Here is a 17,621-nt window from a genome sequence, read left to right as displayed (position 1 = left end):
GTCCAGGAGCCGTATCAGGGCAAGCAGAAAGTGCGCTCTGGAATTCCCATTCGCTGAAAGGAGCATTGTACGACTCCGCGTGGCGCGTGTGAAAGGAAAGCCTCCGACTTTCCAACCGCTCTTTCCGGGAGCGGAAGGCCAACGGGTAGTTCGTTGACGCGGAACACTGAGCAAAATGCTCTGCTAACCGGTCGGAGTCGGTGCACACTGCTCCATTCAGCGAAAGCCCAGGGACAGAGACAGGTGGCCGATAGCCTTGGAGTCGCCGAATCTTGGCCCAAACCTGCGATGCGGAGGTACGGACGCCAATGGTGGAAACATAACGTTCCCAGCACTCCTGCTTCCGTTGGCGAATAAGGCGTCGGGCCCGGGCGCGGAACTGTTTAAAAGCAATGAGGGTCTCCAACGACGGGTGCCGCTTATGGCGCTGAAGAGCCCGCCGGCGATCTCGAATCGCCTCTGCGATCTCGGGCGACCACCACGGCACAGTCCTCCGCCGAGGTGACCCGGATGTACAGGGAATCGCAGATGCCGCCGCAGAAACGATGCTGGTGGTGACCGACTGAACCACCGCATCAATCGGATCAGTGGAAGGAGGTGCGATCACTGCGACAGATGTAAATAAGTCCCAATCAGCCTTGTTCAGAGCCCATCTGGAGGGGCGTTCAAAAGAGTGACGCTGTGGCAGTGACAGAAAGATGGGGAAATGGTCACTACCACATAAGTCGTCATGGACCCTCCAGTGGATGGATGGTGAAAGTCCGGGGCTGCAAATAGAAAGGTCAATGGCCAAAAACGAGCCATGGACCGCACTAAAGTGGGTCGCCTCTCCCGTGTTTAAAAGGCAGAGGTCAAGCTGTGACAGAAGAGTCTCGACATCTCTGCCCCGGCCAGTAATCGCGGCGCTACCCCACAAGGGGTTATGGGCGTTAAAGTCGCCCAGCAACACAAAGGGAGGCGGCAGTTGTCCTATCAATGCAGCCAACACATGACGAGAGACATCACCATCCGGCGGAAGGTACAAACTGCAGACAGTAATAGGCTGAGGCGTCCACATCCTTACAGCGACAGCCTCGAAGGGTGTATGAAGAGGCACACACTCGCTGTAGATAGAGTTAAGGACGTAGACGCAGACTCCACCAGACACCCTCTCATAAGCTGCCCGGTTCTTATAATAACCCCGATACCCTCGTAGGGCAGGGGTCCGCATTGCCGGAAACCACGTTTCCTGGAGGGCAATGCAGAAGAAAGGGTGACTGCTGACGAGTTGGCGGAGCTCAGCAAGGTGGTGGAAAAAACCGCTGCAGTTCCACTGGAGAATCACTTTGTCCATGGGCGAAATAGGCGTGAAGGGACCGAGGAGGCAGATCACGTCACTGGGTCACCTGCTGTCACCGATCGAGGACCAGTACAATCGGCGTCCTTGGCGTCTGAGGGTATGGCGAGATCCAGGTCCTCAGCGGACGCCAGGATCTCCACCTCATCCTCAGACGCAGAGCCTGTATGGAGCGGTGGGGTGGATGCCACCGCGCGTTCCTTGGCCTTAGAGGCCTTCTTCTTCTTCGTCTTCTCTCTCTGCTCCTTGGGCTTTACTGGCTGGGAGGGCTCCACCGAGTCAGTCTCCGGGACGGAGGAGGAGCGGGAAGCCCTGCGACCAGCCGCTGGCCTGCTTTTCAGCCATTGGCTGACGTCACCCTTCCCAGAGGTGGAAACCTGGGAAGGGAGGGACCCGAGGGATCCCTTGCGAGAGAGAGTCGCCGAAGAAGTCGGACGCTTCTCCGGCTTAGAGTTGGGGACTCGTGTCCCCGATGGTTGGGGGGTCGTTGCTCCTGAGGTAGGTGGTGCAGGAGCAACAGATGGGGAAGTGCCCCCCACCATCAAGGGTGCAGGTGTAGTATTCCGGCTCAGAGTGTTCAGTGGAATCGGTGCAGCAGATGACAAAACTACTGTTTTGGCAGCGGTGGCATAGGAGCTGGTCAGAGCCACAGGATGTAGCCTCTCATATTTCCGCTTAGCCTCAGTATAGGTCATGCGGTCCAGGGTCTTATATTCCATGATCCTTCGTTCTTTCAGTAGAACCTTGCAGTCTGGCGAGCAAGGGGAATGGTGTTCGCCGCAGTTCACACAGATGGGAGGCGGCGCACATGCAGTATTAGGATGTGAAGGGCGTCCACAATCTCTGCATGTCATGCTGGAAGTACACCGAGATGACATGTGGCCGAACTTCCAGCATTTGAAACACCTCATCGGGGGAGGGATATAGGGCTTCACATCACATCGGTAGACCATCACCTTGAGCTTTTCGGGTAGGACGTCACCCTCGAAGGCCAAGATGAAGGCACCGGTGGCTACCTGATTATCCCTCGGACCCCGATGGACGCGCCGGACGAAGTGAACACCCCGCCGTTCTAAATTGGCGCGTAGCTCGTCGTCTGACTGCAAGAGTAGGTCCCTATGGAATATAATGCCCTGGACCATGTTGAGACTCTTATGGGGTGTGATCGTGACGGAAACATCCCCCAACTTGTCACAAGCGAGTAACCGCCGTGACTGTGCAGAGGATGCCGTTTTGATCAATACTGCCCCAGAGCGCATTTTGGACAAGCCCTCCACCTCCCCAAACTTGTCCTCCAAGTGCTCGACAAAAAACTGAGGCTTGGTCGCCATAAACGATTCCCCATCGACTCGTGTACAGACTAAATAGCGAGGTGAATAAGGTTCGCTGCCAACCGTAGCCTTTCGTTCCTCCCATGGTGTGGCCAGGGAGGGGAACGATTGTGGATCATATGCCTGAGCGTTATATTGAGGCCGAGAACGCTTAGAGACTGCTGGCGGCTGGCCGCCAGCAAGAGATGATGTACCACGCTTCATCGCGGGTCATCCGCCCTGATGCCACCTACTCCGACCAAGGGCCCTCCCCACGGGCGCCACCCAGCCTCAGCAACGACCACCTGGCGGGATGGCCATTGCCGGGAGTCCCGATGCCCCAAGGAGACAGGCATCTACTCCTTGGCATACGCGGGGAGTTAACGGCGCAGGCATCAGTAGAGCGATCCCTGTGTTGTCAGGGGGCTACAACCGACAGGGTACATGGCGGCCCCACCACAACGGACTGGCTACCGTGCTGGATTTCAGGTGAAATGTAGCCCATGATCGTCATTGGCGCATAAAGCGACACAGCAGAGCAGACTGCAAAAACCGCACCCAAGAACAAAGCCACGCCCTAGAGATGGTGAGTGGGCGGGACAGCTATGCGACGACGACCAACCAAGCTAGAGATGGTAATGAGCGATGGACACATTGCACCTTGTAAGGCGCCCTTCCCCAATCAGCTCGCTCTTCGGAAGAATTTAGAAGATGGAGGTCAAACCCGGTAGGGGACCATCACATAAGGCCGAAACGTTTGAGACTCCTTTTAGTCGCCTCTTACGACAGGCAGGAATACCGTGGGCCTATTCTTACCCCCGAACCCACAGGGGGGCGGCGACAGTGTCTTTTGACAATTGTAAAGTCTGTAATTAATGTGAAACTAGAATCAGAATAAAAAGATACTTCACTGAAGAGCCAAAGAAACTGGTGCACCTGATTAATATCGTGTACGGCCCTCGTGAGCCCGCAAGAGTGCTTCAGCGCGACATGGCATGGACTCGACTAACAGCTGAAGTAGTGCTGCGGGCAACTGACGCCATGAATCCTGCAGTGCTGCCCATACGTCCGTAAGAGTACGAGGCGGTGGACATCTCTTCTGAAGTTCCAAGGCATCAGAGATAAGCTCAATTATGTTCATATCTAGGGAGTTTGGCGGCCAGCGGAAGTGTTTAAACTCTGAAGCGTGTTCATGGAGCCACTCTGTAGCAGTTATGGATGTGTGAGGTTGTCTTGTTGGAATTCGCCAAGTACGACGGAATGTATAATGGACATGAATGGATGCAGGTGATCAGACAGGACACATCCGTACGTGTCACCTGTCAGAGTCGTATCTCGACGCATCAGGGGTCCCATATCACCCCAGCTGCACACACCCCACACCATTACAGAGCTTGCACCACCTTGAACAGTCCCCTGGTGACATGCAAGGTCCATGACTCATGAGGTTGTCTCCATATCCGTACACGCCCATCCACTCGATACAATTTGAAACGAGACTCATAAGATTAGGCAACCTGTTTCCAATCATCAACATCCCAATGTCGGTTTTGACAGGCCCAGGCGAGGTGTAAAGCTTTGTATCAGACAATCCTCAAGGATACAAGAGTGGGACTTCAGCTCCAGAAGCTTATATCAACGATATTTGGTTGAATGGTTCGCACACTGACACTAGATAGCCCAGCTCTGAAATCTGCAGCAACTTGCGGAAGGGTTGCACTTCTGTCATGTTGAACGATTCTCTTCCGTCGCCGTTGGTCCCGTTCTTGCAATATTCCGGCCGCAGAGTTGTCGGAAATTTAATGTTTTACGGGATACCTGATATTGGTATAGTCGTGAAATGGTGGTAGGGGAAAATGCCCACTTCATCGCTACCTCGGACATGCTGTGTGCCATCGCTCGTGAGCCGATTATAACACCACGTTCAAACTGGTTTAAATCGTGATAACGTGCCGTTGTAGCAACAGTAACCGATCTATCGACTGCGCCACACACGTGTTGTCTTATATAGGCGCTGCCGACCGCTGCGCCTTATTCTGAATGTTTTCATATCTCTGTATTTGAATATGCATATCCGTAGGAGTTTCTTTGCGCTTCAATGTGAATGTATTATACACAGAATTATGAGCTATTCCAACATTTCATGATCCTCGTTATAAGTGGCCGAGTGGTTCTAGGCGCTACAGTCTGGAACCGCGCGCCCACTACGGTCGCAGGTTCGAAGCCTGCCTCTGGCATGGATGCGTGTGATGTCCTTAGTAGTTCTTAGTTCTAGGGGACTGATGACCTCAGATGTTAAGTCCCATTGTGCTCAGAGCCATTTTTGAACCTCGTTAAAATTTTCGTTCAGCGTAATCTGTGGCTTGAGGTTCAAATAATACTGATACTATACTTCTCACTACGAAGAACTGCTAACACTTACATGACATACAAACTAAATTATGTTGGCAATCCTGGATATCAATTTAGCAGTGCAGAGGAACATAATTATGCTTTGTGCCAATATGAAAATGAATGTCAGAGTAGTAGATGAGATAGCTTTCACGAATATTCATATATACAATATGAGCCTACAGATAAAGTTACAGCTGGTTCACCATAAAGTCGACAAGTCCCAGGAGTATGCATATATAATATAGTTTCAAAATTGTTGATGGTGTGTTTTAGGCCCTTACGGTCTCAGCGCCTGAACTGTTTTATCAGTTAGTCCTCAATACTATGTACGTAGCTCACTGCCTGTAATGTTACCTGTGATTATATAAGCATTTCAGTTTAGATAAAATGTTCTCTGAGGAGGTGGGAAAATTATATTTATACCGATACTCTGATGACTTGTTTCATCGAGCTTGCGACTGCTTTCAGATAATTAAGGGTAGTTGATTTTTTCGTAATAGTAGGAAAGTGATAACTTGGTGCAGACGTAAAACCTTAAGTATTTTATAAACTACTTTTCCCGGATATTTGTGTTTGCACATTCAGACCTGTGTAAAATACACAGAGCGAAGGAATTATGAACAATTTGTACAAAAATCAGTCAGCATTGATAAGCATTGTTGACTGGGTAGTGGTCCCCGTGTCCATTTGTCGGTACACTGAAGGTAACCGAGGACACATCTGGAGGAGGAAATAATATTCTAGGAGAATCAATGAAGCTGCTGAGGTTGACAAAAGATTGTAGTTATGTCAGAGGCAGGAAAGGAGTTGAAAGATCATCTTTATGTAAGAGATAATGAGACGAAAAGGGGTTATAAGATAAAAATGAACAAAGATGAACGAAGGATAACGGACTGTAGCCTAATTCAGGCGATGCTTGGGGAATGAGGCAGGTAGACTAAAAGTGAGCTTTGTTGTTGGAGCAGCTGATCCTGCCCGCTCGGAGGCGCCGCGGCCGCTGTCCAGCGTCAGACTGGAGCCCCTGCGGCCTTCATACGAGACCGCCTGCCTGCCCAGAAGAATAAAACGCGGGTGGCCCTCCGAGGGGGTAGCGTCAGCTCGAGGTACGAAACGCTGTGCTCACCTCGGTGTCTAGGATGAGACTGCTGCTAGATCAGCCGCGGGTGTGAACTGTGAACTGTGAAAAGGGACCGATGCGCCGCGGATGTGTACTGGAGGCTGTGCTCGACCTGGCACCGAGTCAGCGCAGGCGGCAACAGCTGGGAGTCTGGGAACTCGCTACTGTGGTGCTCCACCTGCACTGCTGACGCACGGACAGGAGTGGGTAAATGAGCAGCGGTCGGTGTTGAGAGTGCAAGTGAGTTTATTAGGAAAATCGGCGGTACAGAGAGGGCGGAGTGCGGCGCGCCGCCCTACTGCGACTTGCGGAAGTGCGCGGCGAGCGGCCCGTCGTCCGGGTACCCGGCCACCTCCTGCGGGATGACGGCCGACTCCTCGACGCCGGTGCACGGCCGGCACATGCACTCCAGCGGCGCCTTCGTCGACACCTGCGGGCCAAGAAAGGGCGGGCGTCAGGCGCCGTCGTCACGGCTCACATCGTGAGGGGCGGGGGGCTCTGGGGCTGTACGACACGGGAGTGCTGCCACCGACACCAGGGCTGATACGGGTCTTGCTACCAATACCAATTGTACCCACAACTCGGATATAGGAACAAAGATATGGGTACATAATATTTGGTATCGGATCAATATCTGAAATTGTGTCGATACCTTAGTAACGGCAAAAATGTAGGTTCTGATAAGTTATTCGTATCACCTCTCACAGTAGTGTAAATACCTCAATAATATTTCAACAGAGGTGTCGGTAATGATGCGTTATCTGATATCGACGTCTAAAGGTCTCGATAATATCAGTAAAATAATAGTGATGCCAGTGCAACCTTTGGGGTGAATATCAAGATCATAAATTGTAAAATCAGTAATGTCATGAAAATACTGATATTTATGTTAGACATTGATACCAATATCGTCTTAATGCCTTATTAAACTGAAACAAGGCTTTCAATGCAATACAATATTTTGTACTGACAGAAACATGTTCAATCGAATGATTCCTTGATGTCGTCGGAAAACACATCAATACTATCTAAAATTGTAGGGCACATTGATGAAACGCAAAAAGATATTGATGCCGATACCAACACCCGAAATTATACAAAACGTCAACAGTCTCACAAAAATTTCAATAGATACAATATTTGATATTAACATTAAAGTCTAAAATAGTACTGTTACCTCGATACTAATGGAAATAAACATTAGTGAACTGATACAATACTACGTGTAGAAAACAACCGATAGAATGGTAATACTTCAAGTTTTCCCGCTGAATACTGTTTTCCAGCATCATTTGGAGATGCATCTGTGGCAGCAGTATAAAAGATGATGCCCTCAATGCTGCAATTTTCAAACCGACAGTGGTCCGAAGTTAAATCGATGACAATTCATATTTTGGTCGCACAGTACGGATAAATTATTGATGAACAACTTAGTTCTTCTCTCCAAAATATCACGGAGTAGGAAATGAATGATTGCCTACTGGTTTTGGACGTATTACTTTGACATAAGGTGGGTGGATTTAAAAAGCATTGCGTGAACCACAATCAGATACGCAACAATTTACACTTGCAGGTGTGGACCTACCACTGTGCTTCGCAGAGTGCAAGTGTACGGAAATGTTTAGATCGCGCAGCCCGTGCAGTGTGGATGTAAAGTTTATGGCCTTTCTCCTGTATGTGAGAAATGTTTCTGCATAAATTGGCAGAATAATGAGGAGGCACAGAGTGGATGTGATCTTCCTCTCAGCAACCGAGACGACAGTTGTTCTGGGGTCTGTGAAAGGTGATACGCCAGGTGTTTATGAGAGGCAGAGGACACGCACAGTACAAGCACTCGGCAAGGCGGTGGGCTGCGCCCACACACACCCGGACCGCGGCTGGCGGCTGGCGGCCGACACACGTGCAACAAGTCGAGAGCTCCGCCGTGGCAGGTGTCGCGCGTTCTCACAAGAGCGATGTCGCCGCCTTGCCAGTGACCGAGTATTACGTACGCTGTTGTAAATTAAATTATACTTTTGCCATACACCAGAAGAATAAAACTTTATAGGGTTGTTTGTGGTGTTAATTTCAGCCTCATACGGACAGCATTTTACACAGAATTCAGAGTTCGAATGTACACTGATGAGAAAAAATCCCGAAACCAAAAAATAATTGGTGTAATGCAATTTTTGGAGTACTTTTGTCTAGGTAATATTTGTTATTAAGGATGCAAAATCACAGGATAGTGGAAGTTTGAGATAAGTCATTGCAAATGTGTATGCTGCCATATTACCGACCCGAGTAAGCGCCAGAATGTTGAATGCAAGCATGCAGACTCGTATGCATTGTGCCGTATCTCAGTTTGTGAGATGGGAATTGTATGTCTGTTGCACTCGGTCTGTCAGTGCAGGAATGGTTAATGCTTGTTGTGGATTATGTTGCAGTTGTCGTCCGATGATGTCCCATTGTGCTCAATTGGAGACATTTCTTTCGACGGAACAGGCCGTGGAAACATGTTGACACGCTGTAAAGCATGTCGAGTACAACAGCGTTATATGGGCGACGTTATCCGGTTGGATAACAGCCCGCGGAATGCGGTTCACCAACGGCTGCAGAACGGAATTGCAACCGTGGTTAACAAGGAGAGCGCCCCTGCCGCCACACCAGGCCGTGACTCCACACAGGCTGGCTGGCTGCGGGCCCTCCACCTGCCCCCTGCTGACCGACGGGCGACTCCAGCGGCACCGGACGGAGCCGGCTGCTCTTATCAGCAAATAAAGGCAGATCCAGCCCTCGAGGCGGTTTGGCGTCAGTGGAGTGCACCCTACAGGGCGTGTCTCTGAGCTGTCCTCGAATTAACCGATTTGTAACAGTTCGTGTCGGTGTGGTGCCGGCTGCTGCTGCAGATGCAGTGCACGCCGCACACGGTGGTCTTCCTCCTGGGTAGCGACGAGTGGCCGTCCAGGGCGCCGCCTCCTCACGACAGCAGCCTGCGTCCCCGTGGGCACCGCTGCCGGCGGTCGTGTACACTGCCTGCACTCCTGCCAACTCACTCTGCACTGTGGCGCAAGGAACACCCGGCTCCCTGTAGCCCTATTACACGGCCTCGTTCAAACTCAGCGAGCTGCTGATAATGACCTCTTTGTTACATTTGAGGGTGACTCGACTAATATCAACCTCGACGACCGCTACGGCGCGCATTTCAAACAAACCTGACTTGCATCCTCGCAGTGACCTACAGGCGCCACTCTCGTGCCACCGGCGCGAAATTTGAGCTGACGTCATCTCGCGTATGAAGCAACGTGCACAACAATTTTCGGCTATGCTACACGACTGCTTCTCAGTGCTGCGTTCATTTTTCCCTCATTGTATTCGGTAAAACGACAAGGAGGAAGTTTTACGATGTCTCCAGGCATTCGAATTGTTTTCTGTAGATCCATTTATTTTACGTAATAATTTTGAGATTTACAGAAATTATGATTAATATTAAATAATGACAGTTTCATTTTTTTTATTGTCTGACTGAGGGAAGGACTAAATGTGTAATGTGTGTTGCCTGTCAGTCTTTCTGACTGCACGAGTAAGTAACTCAGCTCACAAGAGCTCGAGAATGTGGATGCGTGTTGCATCGGGGAAATGGTGAATTATAAGAAGTGAATTTACGGTAGTTTTAAATTATGAAATGTACTTCAGTTGTTCAGGCATTTAAACATGGAACTAATTTACTTTCATTTGTTTATCTGAAACATATTATTTAATAACTGTGTCTGCAGTGTTTTGGGAACGTGATCGGTTCGAGAGAGAGATCGTGGAACGGTGTTGATTAAACCTTGGGATTCAGCCAATCGGGAGTGAACGATCTTTGCGCACACTAGGCTTGTGATTGGGTCAGAGATCTGGAGTCGGAAGGATAAGTGCCGAGCTCTTGTGATCGGACATGTTTCCCTCAACTGTGCAAAAATGTACTAATTATGAGTAATTGTAAGATTTTTGGAGACTAAAACCACAAATGTCGATTCGTCAAATTCGAGATGTGAAATTATTTCGAATAATTAAAATTCCGTGTGGCGTACAGTGCAATTTTAAACGAGAACTCATAGTTATAAATGAACATTGCCAGACATTGTACGAGCGTTCTAACTATAGAAATCCGAGTGTCTGTTCAGTGTCAAGTTAGGGTGAAAACCTTAAACTGATTGCTAGACACTGTAAGTGTTGGACGCGTGGAAGTCGTACGGCGAACTGTATGTAGGCGGGGCTCGACGGCGTATGTTTGTACATCGAGGTAGTAATGCATCAGTCTTCTCGTTTAATCACTTACTCTTTTGGTAGTTAGTCAGACGTGAAACTTGAAATCATTTTTGCTCCCTGTCGGCACGTATAGTGCAACTATTTTTTCTTTCAGCTGACACATAGAGTCAAGAATCCACCGCCAGGTGGGTGAACTTTATTCCACAGCGCAACAAACTGTGCTGTCAGAGGACGGAGCATCGGACAGCTCAGCAGGCGTGCAGGGGCCGACGGAGCGGTCAAGGAGGCCGCGGGAGGGTGAATGGCAGAGGACGCGGCCAGCCGGGACGTTACTCGTTTCACGTCCATACTCTGTCTTATCTCGTTCAACAGGTGAATATACTGGATCGGTATTTACTTCCATTTATTCTCAGACGCGAGTCGTGCTGCTGTGCTGACCCTCTTGTCACCGAGTCGCCTTCTAGTTGGCTGTACGGCTAAGAACTGACAGATTGGAAGATTAAATATTTCTGTCCCAGGGGCACAGAAGAAAGGTATTATCAAGATGTCGATACCGTGATGGTAGTGGGACTCATATTGTTACTTGATATCGACATCTAGAGCTAGAGTCGGACAACATCTAGAGAGTGTGAAAAAAGATTACGATACTGACACAATTGCCATACGAGTACTGAGACCAAAAATTGTATCAGTAACCTTGGTAATAATGGAACAAAGGTGTTGATACCGATACGGTAGACTATTTGATATTGACTTCGTCGTGTCAACTTGTACGACACCTAAGTAATATCGGAAAAAAATAATACAGTAATTCTGAAATGATCGTATGACGTTGTTGGCCGGGAGGCCCCATGCGGGGACTTGCGAGTCAATGATGATGAAGAACACACAACATCCAGTCATCACGAGGCCGAGAAAATCCCTAACCCCGCCGGGAATCGAACCCGGGACCCCATGCGCGGGAAGCGAGAACGCTACCGCAAAACCACTATCTGCGGACACAATTATTCTGATTGATAGCAACACACTGGTGTCTCACTCATATAAGAAAAAGATTAGCGCTAATATAGTATTTGGTGTCAAACCCCTTAAACTGACGAATCTTTTTGATATTAATAAAAGCTATCACTGCTGTCTTACGTATCGTGTGTGGATAACACTGGAAGAAAAGTATACATATTCAATGAATACCAAAATGTGAAATAATATTCGGAAAAAGTAATGGATACAAATACAATATTGGGTATTAGTGCCAGCACCAAAAACATATTTCGATAATATGAGAATAAAAGTATCAGTACCTATAGTTTAGCAAGGTATTGATTACTATGTGTGTATTTTTTGCTCGACAAAACAGGATTAATTAAAATATAAGGCAAAAGACAGAAATTGGTGTTTCTTGCTCATACCAATTTGAATTTGAAATGAAATACCGCAAAACATTAAAGGACAAATATTCCCGGAGACATACTAAAATGAAGACTCGCTATGTAGTGAAACTGAAAAACTGTACAAAATCAGTGTTAAACAGAACCAAGATTCTCTGCTTATTGCAGACAGCCACCTTAACCAATAAGGTATCCGAGCATAGTTGCAAGTCCTACTCAGGTTTTCCGCGGTGTCTGATGTTTCCACCTCTGATTTCCAAAGAGAAGTGTCACGAGTTTTCACAATGGGTGCATGGGAACAGGTTGTGCCGTGACGGGCGAGTAGTGGCGCCCTGAGAACACTCTGAGTTCGGAGTCGGCTGGCCGCACAGGCCGCCGCTGGTGAGCCGGGCTGTGAGCTGGAGGGAGGGGCGGCCCCGGCGTCTGGTCCGGGCCGCGACTCCGTGCCGGGAGTGCCAAAGACGGCGGACTCCGTGAAACCATCATGGCAGGTATTTCACAGTACATGTAGAAATTAATAATAGCCAGAGGAATCATGATGCCTTAAGAACAAACATGTACGTTACCATCATGTGCACGACGATTCTGATGGTGTAATCAGATTTTCAATATCTTTATTAGTTTAAAGTTTAGTATCTGACTGTAAATTATACAAGTAACACCCAGCAACGAATTTACAAAACCTAAACGGTTTATCCGATTTTGTCGATCGTCATGTCTTTAGATAGCTATTAGTGTAAACCTAAATTGGTGGGAATTACATGCCTATGTAACTTAAATAGTACATGAGTTATTGGAGGTCAAAGTGGCCGATTACTATCGATCGCGATAGGACACGAAGAAGCGGTAGCAGGATGCTATGTTTATATCCGATGTATACTATTCATGAAGAAATTGGTCAAATTTTTACTGTGTTTTAGGAAGCACAGAGACATTAGGCTACTGGCCTACTTTTGTTTCTGTTCCTTTGATATACGTTTATTTGATTTGTTTATGTATTTAATAATGTGTGTTAGAGCGTGTTTATTGTGCAGCCGTTATTTAATTTCAAGTTATTTAAATGTAAATCCAGTATTTCGTTTGTGTTTCAATATGTTTGTGAGTGTGCGTTGACTTGGAGACGTGGCGGAAGCGCTCTAGCCACTCACAGCGCTCGTTACTACGGCAGGCGACTACCGAAGTCAACGGAGAGACTGTGTGGAAGTGGGGGAGGAGCATCGGGTGTCGCAGGGCACGAGAGAGTGGTGGACAGGAAGGCGTGACGGCTGGTCGCAGGAGAGTGGAGCAGGCTGCGCGTGATCGCGGGGCGCAGGAATACTTCGTAGCGACGACTTGTGCGCTTCTGGCATTTCCGTGGCTTCTGCAGTGAATATCTCGCGAGCTACGTTCTTGCTCATAACTGATTACGTCAAGTAGGAATCTATTGTTTTCTTGTTATTCAATTTATATTTTATTTAATTGCTGGACCATCGACGCCAATAAGTGCTTTATAGTAACAAACGGAATTCTTAAAGGTACTTCTGCTATCGTACACTTCATTTACAGGCGTTAAAATTGTATCCGTACATTTTATTTAGTCGCAATCTTTCATTTATAAATTTCTATGTTACATTCAAAATTCGCAATTGTTGACTATTCGATTTATGTGTGTATTCATACTGTATACTGTAGACTTAGCAGTATTTGGCACGTAAGCGTAAACTGTGTATCCCAGCCCCTACACAACGAAACCAGCCAAAACTTTTAATGTACCACCTGCAAAACACGTAAAGTGTTCCCCTTCTCTTTACCCAGGAGGATTACAGTTCTACTGGATGTCCAAGATGGCCTTCCACCACACTGGGATCGTGTTCGTGTCGTGTGCTCGCAATTGACCCCAGCACGAGGGATGAGACAAGTGGTATCTGCCTTGCACAACTTTGAAAATAATGTCCTCCTCCTATTCCACCTCGTCGTCAGCACCACCACCACCACCACCACCACCATCATCATCATCATGATCATCACTATCATTGTCGTCATCACCATTATCATAGCTTCGCTTTCTCCCTGGAGATCCCAGACATTTCGGACTGGGCCAGCGTTGCACAATCAGCTTCAGTGTCAGAGGAGACGTTGGTGGTGGCTCTCGAACCTTGCAGGACTTGAGAAATCTGCTGCCGCCTGTTACGAACGTGGCTGCCCTACCGGCTGCCCACCGCGTCCGGCCGGTGCTGTGTCGGGTCGGCGGGCAGCCGGGCTACGTACCTTGCGGAACTTGCGCTCGCCGGGCTTGGCCTTGGGGCAGAAGAGCGAGACGCTGGCCTCGCGCTCGCCGCTCTCCTGGCAGCACATGCACGACCGCTCCATCTGCCAGATCTTGGACCCCGACACCTGCGGGCACACGCGCCGGCCGTCAGCACCACACTCAGTCAACGCAGCTTATAAGAATCGTCGCGCTTTTATGCAATATTTCTCCATTTCCATCGGAACTACACCGAAGCTTATTGACAGTGGCTCGACTTAATCGAGCGAAATTCTCGATTGGAATGAGAATTTCGTAGTGAGAGGACACACGACTTTTTGTCAGATGGAGTTATGGAATGAGGTGGCAACCCCACACGATTACGTAGGCTCAGCCTTAGGTACGGCAGGTGGCAGGATACTGGGGAAAAACAATCACTCTACAAATAAGAACGCTTGCAAAGCAGTCATATCGTCCTCGAATATTGTTCGTTGCCCGTACTAAATACAAATAACAGCTAATACTGTTTACAGATTTTTTTTTTGATCAACGAGAGAGAGCCATTCAAATGCTGAAGGACACAAACTGGCAACTGCTCGAAGACAGACACCAAATATGCCTCAAAACCTGGCGTGTACAAGTTAATGTGTTAATGTGTTACTGCCGACTAGCGTAGCTCTGTGAATGTACCTGAGTGCATTGTGTGTTCGCACCTCTCGCCATATGAGGCTACGTGATGCACCGGGGAGCACTGTCAAACGTAATCGTTTCGGTGGTCGAGGTGTTACGGTGTGAGGAGCGTAATGTTGCACGGCCGTGCTGACCTGCGAGACTCTGAACACGGTAGACTCGCTGGTCACTGTCTTTCCGAGACTCTGTACCTTCCCCGTGTGGCTTTTTTCAGGGATGCATTCTGCTCTGACTTCATTTTTACAGATAACAGTGCGAGATCTCACTGAACAGCCCAGGAGTAAGAGTTGTCAGAACGAAGAGGTATTCGACTCAGAATGAGCTCGCTCTCATCGAGCACGTGTTTGAGCCTGCAGCAGTGGAGCGCCGCGCCGCAGCGGCTCCTCGCCGGCTTCGCGGTCAGCCCGCCGCAGGGCGTGCAGCGCCTCCCGCGGTGGTGACGCTCTCTGGTGAGAACCGAGTCCCACCTTGCTCAACGTTCAGCCAATCATCACAACTCGCCTTGACCTCACTGTACTACACCGTAGGAGTGCTTTCTATGTACGATCCAAGTTTCGCGGAGCTGCGTTACTTAGCGGAGACACATTATGCAAAAGTGACTCTCGTCCTTATGTTCTGCACACCATTGTAGTGCAAGGAACTGCTATTAAATGGCTCAAATGGCTCTGAGCACTATGGGACTTTAACTGCTGAGGTGATCAGTCCCCTAGAACTTACTACTTAAACCTAACTAACGTAAGGACATCACACACATCCATGCCCGAGGCAGCATTCGAACCTCTGACGGTAGCGGTCGCGTGGTTCCAGACTGAAGCGCCTAGAACCGCTCGGCCACTGAGGCCGTCGAACTGCTATTACATGAGGAATGTAGAAATACAGTACAACCCCCTGCATACGGCTCCCAGAGTGACCAGACAGACTGCAGTATACACGGAGACCTTTACACAATAATTCTTCCGTCCCTCCGCACGTGAAGGGTTTCGGAAGGGACCTACTATCTGGTACAGTGGGAGGTACATTTGCCATGCACTTCACAGTTGTTTGCTCAGTATGGGTGTACGTAGATGTAACGATAGACTCAACAGATCTGGATGGTTTGTTTGTCTGTGCTAAGAAACTATCGTCCTAGCCTAGAGTATTAACTGAAAGAAAGTTTACCTTTCTTTGGCATTTGTCGCATGTGATTTGTATTCTTTGACTAGAGTAACCCGCCAAAGACCAACAATGGGCAGCATATTAGGGAGATATAAAGCATAAAAAACTGGAGGTATCACCTACTTGCCAAAGGAGTATTGTTTCTTAAGCATGAACTATCATGCGTTGCAAATGTGATTAATGAAAAGAAATAATTTAAAATCTGTAATAATTAGTTACTTAATTTTTATATAGTAATAATCGTCCGACACTTTAAAAATAATAAAAAAAACCTTTTTTATTGTGAAATGAGAATATAGGAATTTAAACGATTGACTCTCTAGTGGTTATTTCGAAGGAGACGTCATACGTGTCGTATCGTGTTACTGTAATTACGGACGCTAATTGTATGAAAGAGTGTCATTTATACTGTTTGTGTGTGTGTCAGAGAGGGAGGGAGGGAGGGAGGCGTGATGCACCGGGGTCCGTGCTGCGACCCTCACCTCCTCACCCCTTGTGCGGCAGTGCTCCGCCTGGTACGACTGTCCCCTGACGGCGTCCCCGCAGGGTGTGTCCCACACGGCTACAGCCCACTTAGCATTACTTTTCCGCGAAAAAACAAAAACAACGATAAGAAAACATTTTTTAGATGCTGACATTTATAGTTCGAAGAAAAATAGTGTCGAAGAATAAAGGAATCTATGTCTAAAGTATAAACCGGAATCTGTTTTCTTTTTAGTCTTTCATACCAGGAAGTGTTTGTCGAATTATATATGTGCTTAAATCATGGTAACTAGCTTCGTCCGTATCCTCTATTAGGTTTCGGTGACCACCAACGGTAGCTGAGTAGTCAGCGCGACGTAATGTCAATTCTAAGAGCCCGAGTTCGATTCTCGGCTGGGTCGGAGATTTTCTCCTCTCAGGGACTAGGTGTTGTGCGCCGGCCGATGTGGCCGAGCGGTTCTAGGCGCTTCAGTCTGGAACCGCGCTGTTGCTACGGTCGCAGGTTCGAATCCTGTCTCGGGCACGGATGTGTGTGTTGTCCTTAGATTAGTTAGGTTTAAGTACACTCCTGGAAATGGAAAAAAAAACACATTGACACCGGTGTGTCAGACCCACCATACTTGCTCCGGACACTGCGAGAGGGCTGTACACGCAATGATCACACGCACAGCACAGCGGACACACCAGGAACCGCGGTGTTGGCCGTCGAATGGCGCTAGCTGCGCAGCATTTGTGCACCGCCGCCGTCAGTGTCAGCCAGTTTGCCGTGGCATACGGAGCTCCATCGTAGTCTTTAACACTGGTAGCATGCCGCGACAGCGTGGACGTGAACCGTATGTGCAGTTGACGGACTTTGAGCGAGGGCGTATAGTGGGCATGCGGGAGGCCGGGTGGACGTACCGCCGAATTGCTCAACACGTGGGGCGTGAGGTCTCCACAGTACATCGATGTTGTCGTCAGTTGTCGGCGGAAGGTGCACGTGCCCGTCGACCTGGGACCGGACCGCAGCGACGCACGGATGCACGCCAAGACCGTAGGATCCTTCGCAGTGCCGTAGGGGACCGCACCGCCACTTCCCAGCAAATTAGGGACACTGTTGCTCCTGGGGTATCGGCGAGGACCATTCGCAACCGTCTCCAGGAAGCTGGGCTACGGTCCCGCACACCGTTAGGCCGTCTTCCGCTCACGCCCCAACATCGTGCAGCCCGCCTCCAGTGGTGTCGCGACAGGCGTGAATGGAGGGACGAATGGAGACGTGTCGTCTTCAGCGATTAGAGTCGCTTCTGCTTTGATG

General features: G+C 48.8%; 1 protein-coding gene across 1 annotated transcript in view; it reads right to left on the bottom strand.

The window, feature by feature from the left end:
• Positions 1–6,397: 6,397 nt before the first annotated feature.
• The window catches only part of LOC126278425 (bursicon-like), a 49,330-nt gene continuing 38,106 nt past the window's right edge, over positions 6,398–17,621 (bottom strand). The window contains exons 3-4 of the mRNA XM_049978535.1: positions 14,023–14,148; positions 6,398–6,587 (exon numbers count right to left, since the gene is read on the bottom strand). Coding sequence (XP_049834492.1) covers positions 6,453–6,587; positions 14,023–14,148 — 261 coding nt within the window. The 3' untranslated portion in view covers positions 6,398–6,452. The remainder of the gene's footprint in view (positions 6,588–14,022; positions 14,149–17,621) is intronic.

This window comes from Schistocerca gregaria, chromosome 6 (genome assembly GCF_023897955.1).
Source record: "Schistocerca gregaria isolate iqSchGreg1 chromosome 6, iqSchGreg1.2, whole genome shotgun sequence".
Lineage (NCBI taxonomy): Eukaryota > Metazoa > Arthropoda > Insecta > Orthoptera > Acrididae > Schistocerca > Schistocerca gregaria.
This window is presented reverse-complemented; position numbering and strand designations above follow the sequence as displayed.